The sequence below is a fragment of the Adiantum capillus-veneris genome, chromosome 28 (assembly GCF_014529385.1).
Source record: "Adiantum capillus-veneris isolate H3 chromosome 28, ASM1452938v2, whole genome shotgun sequence".
NCBI classification, from domain to species: domain Eukaryota; kingdom Viridiplantae; phylum Streptophyta; class Polypodiopsida; order Polypodiales; family Pteridaceae; genus Adiantum; species Adiantum capillus-veneris.
In genome coordinates, this window is record NC_140958.1 from 31,264,353 (window position 1) to 31,270,632 (window position 6,280).

At 41.8% G+C, this 6,280-nt stretch overlaps 1 protein-coding gene across 1 annotated transcript; it reads left to right on the plus strand.

Moving 5' to 3' along the window:
- Positions 1 to 3,653: 3,653 nt before the first annotated feature.
- Positions 3,654 to 5,036, plus strand: LOC147420241 (uncharacterized). The gene has a single exon (XM_086504974.1). It carries the CDS (start codon positions 3,700 to 3,702, stop codon positions 4,456 to 4,458), a length of 759 nt encoding a protein of 252 aa, XP_086361100.1. The 5' UTR covers positions 3,654 to 3,699; the 3' UTR covers positions 4,459 to 5,036.
- Positions 5,037 to 6,280: the final 1,244 nt, after the last annotated feature.

A 6,280-nucleotide genomic window follows, 5' to 3' on the forward strand; every position in this document is an offset into this window, starting at 1 on the left:
ACCACCCTTCTCATAGGCATTGGCAACCTGAGCCAAGCCCCCACTTTCCACCCCCACACTCACACTTCCTTGTGTGTCCTAATTACTACCACAAAGATTGTTCAGCATAAACATTCCTTGATTAGATTCCGAATCACAATGTTCGTTAAGACAGCCCTTCAATCAGTATTGCAAAGCGGCACCAAGACAGTACTCTAGTAAGAATTCTACTCAAACTTATTCATTAAAATTGCAATGTTCTGGAGGTACAACATCCCCCCTCCAGCGAGAGTTTACTCCTCCCGCTGTCGCCTAGCTGTCCATACAACTAGGTATGTCCACCACATAGAAAGCACGACATGGACATTCCCACCGCTTAACCAACAGACGTGGGTTCCCACCGCTTAACCAGCAGACGTGGGTTCCCACCGCTTAACCAGTAGACGTGGATTCAAGAGCCCTTAACCAGGAACTATGCCCCCTGTGATCAGGAGGGGGTTCGGACTAGTATCAACATTGGAAGTAGAATGAACATGCTGAGCTAAATTTTCTCTAGCAGACATTCTTTCCTATTGCAAACAGTATATCCATCAATCATTGATTTCTTACTTCAGACTTTAATGTACAAATGAATTCAAATGCCGAGGTTTCCATCGGATTTCTCCAACATGTTTGGGGATATGTTCTTTCCTAGCTAAACGTGTGCAATGTTAAATTAAACAACTTGAATGAAATTGTGACCTACCTCTTCCATTTCTTCGTCAATGGCTCGTGAGATGGACAGTGCTTGTTCATCCATGGCAGCTTTTCCTTTCCCATTCACATTACTCGTTCCCGCCTCGCGGTCGTGGGCACCACCGAAGCGAGTTCTCTTAACCGGGGCCATTTTATACTCACTACTTTAAATGATAAACTTGAAGAAAAGATCCAAGGTCCGAGAGCATCATAATAATCCAATTGATAGATTAGAATCATTGAATAATCCCCCCTTATACGAGAGGGTTAGATTTTGCCCTTCGAGACCTAGTAATTTTATGGGTAATACTTTACTTGTCCTATGGGAACCGGCTCTAAAGTTAATCACTTGGCTTAGATGATTAAGAATTTCAGAATTTTACTAATTAATTTACAAGAGAGATGAATTAAGCAAGCTCAATCACTTTCCTAGTGCAATTAGAAAGATGCAGAATTTCCGCATGCAAAGGTGAGAGAAAATTCTCTTCGTAGTGGCTTAATGATGGATTAATTTTTGCCTTAATCACATCTTAATGTATGAGGATTTTGAATCTAACTTAGTTACAACAATATTGAGTGGTAAAAGAAAGAATTTCATCATTACTGGCTTTGACAGATTAATTACTATGCTGCCTAGAGAGAGAAATCTCTCCTAATCATACATTAACCATTGATTAAGAGTGATGAATGGTTGCATAATCGGCTATTGGTTGATGATTATATAATGGAGTATAGCTATGGAGATTTAGAGTATAGCTATTGGGAATTATAGCTAGGACTAAGCATAGTAGACGAGAATTTTAAGAGAATGATAAAGAGGTTTACAGATGAGCATAAATTAAATCATGATTACCACGATTAGGGGCTGAAAATCCTGTCGATTTTCTGATCCAAACGAGTTCTCAAGACGAGAATTCGGCAGCACTTCCCTCCTTTGCTTCTCCTTCAAAAACTGTGTGTACCAGCAGCACCTCCCCAAGGTGTGAGTGTGTAGGTGTGTGTGTGTGTGTGTACTGGGTGTGTGTGTGAGCATGTGTCTGTGTGTGTGTGTGTGTGTGTGTGTGTGTGTGTGTGAGCACACCTTTAAATAGGCTCCTCCAAGCTGAAAATCGACCAGCCTTGCTATTTGCATCTGAGTGAGCTCTCACATCATGCATGGCAAGTCTAGTTTCCTGCCTACCAAGTGTCCAATTAGCTAATCTAACTGGCTCTCACACTCACTGTCAAGCTTGAAAACTCTCCCACAAGTCCCACAAGACAAGAGGGCGCCCCCTATCTACTAAAGCTGGGTCAGAGTTGCCTGGAACCTGCTCCCACGTAGCTTCGAGCCCCGGTGCCTCCCCGCACAACTTTAGGAAAAATTGGTTTCAGGCTAAAAGGGCCCATACGAGTCGGAATTTAATGCCGTAAATTGCTATACTAAGCTCTAACTAAGGCGTACTAGTCCGAGTACCTGCCATATTTAGCAGCCCCCGAGGTCCGAAAATGCATTTTTTTCAAATTCAGGGTACGTGTGCAGTTTTTCGAGACGGTCAAAACTAAACGGATCGGGTGACCAAAAACTTACTAATTTTGGAATTTTTTCACAAAAAATATATTTTAATTCACTTTTTGAAGCTTTATAACATTCTAAACATCATGGCACTGACAGAATTTGAAAAACTGTTAAAAATAGTAACTTTTTTTATTATGATCTTTTCATGGTACAATGGTGCTCTTTTAGCTCGGGATCGGAGACCTTACATCGATGCACCAACAAGAGCCACCATATAGAGCATCTATACGTCAATCACCCAATTGCCGTTGCCAAATCCAAAAGAAGGTAGTTGTTTTCTCTCGCTTTTGCAGCCTATATGTTGTAATATACATTGTTGCGATGAAGCTGATATGGACACTAATTCAACGATGCTCTCTCTCTCTCTCTCTCTCTCTCTCTCTCTCTCATCTATTTTGTGCCATGTTTGGCGAATGAAACATATCAACGTACGAATGTCATGAAACACCCTACTTTATTTATAGGATGATTTGCTCGCAGCATATCATGGGTGCAATATGGAAGTTGAATCTCAGGGGCACTAATTCAAGGGCCGCTCTCTCCTTCTCCCCTCCTCTCTCTCTCATCTATATATGCATGTTGTGTCCTTTTTGACAAATGAAACATAACATCATACCAACAACATGAAACACCTTGCACTAGATTCAGAGGATGGGCTGCTCGCAGCATATCATGGGTGCAATGTGGAAGTTGAATCTGAGGGGCAGATTCACGGTGATAATGAGATCAAACACCACCAAATGACACAGGAAGATGGCACTAAGGCCGGTTACAAGATATGGGCTATCATAGTATTAGAGAATTCTATTAGATTGATACTATACATGCAATGAAAGAACAATAATAGGTAGGAACTTGGAGCTTTGCAAGTATACCAATCAGTGATGTTGCACCTCATACATAGGAGAATCACGATATGAAGCGGACCCAACACAAGGGTTGTGCATAATTTGGGGGACTAATTGTCAACCTTAAACTAGGCCATGCGAAGCTGTCACAAGTTGATGGCATTCTGGGTGCATGTAGCCCTTATTAGCCCGTTGGGAAGTAGTGAGTGGGAGGCTGGAGCAATTAACTATTCACATATAAGATCCCCCTTCCATTTTTTGATGTGGAAGAGGTAAATTCAAAATTGAAAACTACCACTATATGCAGAAATTGCGGGCTATACACATGTGTGATCCACACTAAGGCCTGACTCTGAAAGCAACTAACAGAGTTCTAACGAGAGGGAGGGTAACAGGTTATGTACTAGTAGGTTATAATTAGTGAGAATTGCGTTTGATTTTAATTCCACCTAGAGGTTGAGCGATAGCGCCAGTTTGCTTTTGACGTGAACCGCTTTTGCTTTTTTTACGTTCTAGCTCGTAAAAGGAGCAGTCTACTCGACATCATCCACCCGTCTGGTGCAAGAAGCGGCTGGGAAGGCGATGGCGATGACCAGCTCTTCCTATAAGCTATTCAAGGAATTAACGCCTGATGTTGCAGCTATGGGACTTTCTTGCAAGCAGCGACCCAAAGTAAGCAGAGAAAGATTGCGTTATTCTAGCTTGGACAGGCGCGAGAGGGAACGTCTCAAAAACTCGCGGGACTACAGCTTTTTGTTTAATTCTGATGAAGATGAAGATAGCGGAGACAAGCTGAAAGCAAAAAACGCAATTGATTATGCATCAACAAGGACAGATAAAGTAAAAAGGCCACCAATGTCGTCGGACCACAAGCTGCCCAAAAAGATAAAGTCTCAGCCTACAACAGAAAACAAGAGCCTTAAGGCGTTTGAGAGGCTAAAAGAGAAGGTGACCATCTCTGGCGCTGTAAAGAAATCTTCCACTGAAGCCAAAAAAAATTCGAATGCGAATGTGAAGAAGGGCAAGCCCATTAAAGCTTACCCTCATGATAACTCACAGCTAGGTGAGGATGACGATGGCCCCGACGTCCCCATCTGGGCGATGATCAGTCCCAGCAGAACTTCATACGACTATGGTGATGATGACGATGGTGATGAGCACAATGTTAGCAATGGTTTGGGTGATGGGATGCAAAATATGGTGTCTAGCTTCCATGATTTCCAAGATCAGGAGGAACAACCCAGTGCTAAGATTGCATGTGACAAGGACCGGCGTAAGGAGAAGCAGGAGGAAGAAGAGCCCTGCATCCACATCAACATCAAGCGGCGCCGAAAGTGTTAGCCTGGCTAGATATGAAGTGTTTGCATTATACGTGAGGAAAAGGTTCAAAATTTTCTTAAGGTATTCTGTAAATTGTATGGTATCACTTAAGGAAGGGGATTTCAAATTAAGGGGAGGAAAGGTGTCTTTTACAAAGGATGGTCTCCTATATAGGGGAAATTTAGAAGCTTCTTGGAAAATATGTCCTTACAATCAATTCTATGTATGGTGAATGTGTTCAAGGAGGACTATTTGAAGTTGACAAGTATTAGTCTAGATGTGGTCTAGAAGTATTAGTCCTCGACATTTTATTGCAAAGTTTCTTTGAAATATTGACAATGAACCCACTATGGAAATTTAAGTTTGAGTTTTGCACCACTCAACATGAAACCTACTTTGGTCCCAATTCAATCCCCAAATATTGCCAATTGCCGAATTAGGTATCAATCTCCTTTGAATGGTCTCCATAGACTTACAAATTAAAGGACATGGACTATACTCTAAGAAGTAAAGCAACATTTTATGCAACTGGACACTGTGGAGATATAGGCATCGTTAAAAATGGGGTATTGCCTTGTGGAAATTATTTCACATGCTCAGTTTTGGTAGTGAAGCACTCTTTAACAGTTTAACTTGTGTGAGATCATATTCTAAAAAGATCCAATTTTTTCAAGTAATAAATAAGTGTTTTGATTGAAGAATTCTCTCTCAAGGCTCCTTAGAAATGTTTATCTTTGCACCATACTAGAAGCGGTTGATCATGTGCATCCTTCACAGTGTGTTTGACATGGGCATACGTCCTATCTAGAATCCAACATCAATGGTGCTAAATTGAAAAGTGTTACTAGGCTCTAGCCTTGTTGAGACTTTACAGGATTACTAAAGTGTCTCTAATACAAAGCAACTCATTGAAGAACCCTTCGCAACTTTCTTAAGGAAGATCCAATGTGGAAGGCTTTCATCACTTGACACTACTTCAGCTCGGCGTATTTGAGATTTTAAGACTCAGCATGCTCCGTTTTGACGAGTCCAATATTGACAACAAAATTATCATTGCCAAATAGCAATTCGACTACGGATCCTTTAAGCATGCCGTATAGAAGTATTCTTCATCACTTGACACCACTACAGTCGGCTATAGACCTTTGTGGCTAGTTTAGCTCCTTGGTCTTAGTTACATCTAATACCTAAAAAGATATTGCACACATATCAATTATAATACAAACTCGCCACCCTGATTTTGTGAGATATACATTGAAGGATCCACATATACATAATACCAATTTCTCTCAAAAACCTCTTAGCCATTGTCTCACCTTTTTTAATTGTAGTAGGGTGAAAGCATGTATAGGTGGTACCAAAAAGGAGGGTCTTGGACACCCCTTTGGAAGAGGGGAGAGAGAGGGGTGTGGGTTGTTTAATTTCAAATGTTATAAGTAAAAGTATAAAGACATTTTGGTAGAGGGAGAGAATAAGGCGGGCGGGCTTTAAAAATTTAAGCTGACTTGGACCATTAAATGCTATTGAACATGCTCTCACCGTCATTACTTCTAGCCGTCGTTGAGCGCTTGCTTCGAGGGTCCCTCCCTCCCTCAGAATTCTTCATGTTCCATCTCTCTCTCTCTCTCTCTCTCTCTCTCTCTCTCTCTCTCTCTCTCTCCCCCCCCCCCCCCCCCCCCCCCCCCTTCCTCCATTGCCTCTCCTTTTGGGCTCCTAGTTGTGCTTGTCTTCTGTTTTAGGGCTCACGCTGAACTCTGTCTCTCTCCTTCTAGCCTCTGCAGCTACTTCATGGTGCACCATATTCAGTAGCTTCTAGCTTTCTCATTGTCTGGCCATTGCAGTA

Excerpts from the sequence above, each read along its gene's own strand:
- LOC147420241 (XM_086504974.1), top strand. The coding sequence starts at position 3,700 with ATGGCGATGACCAGCTCTTCCTATAAGCTATTCAAGGAATTAACGCCT.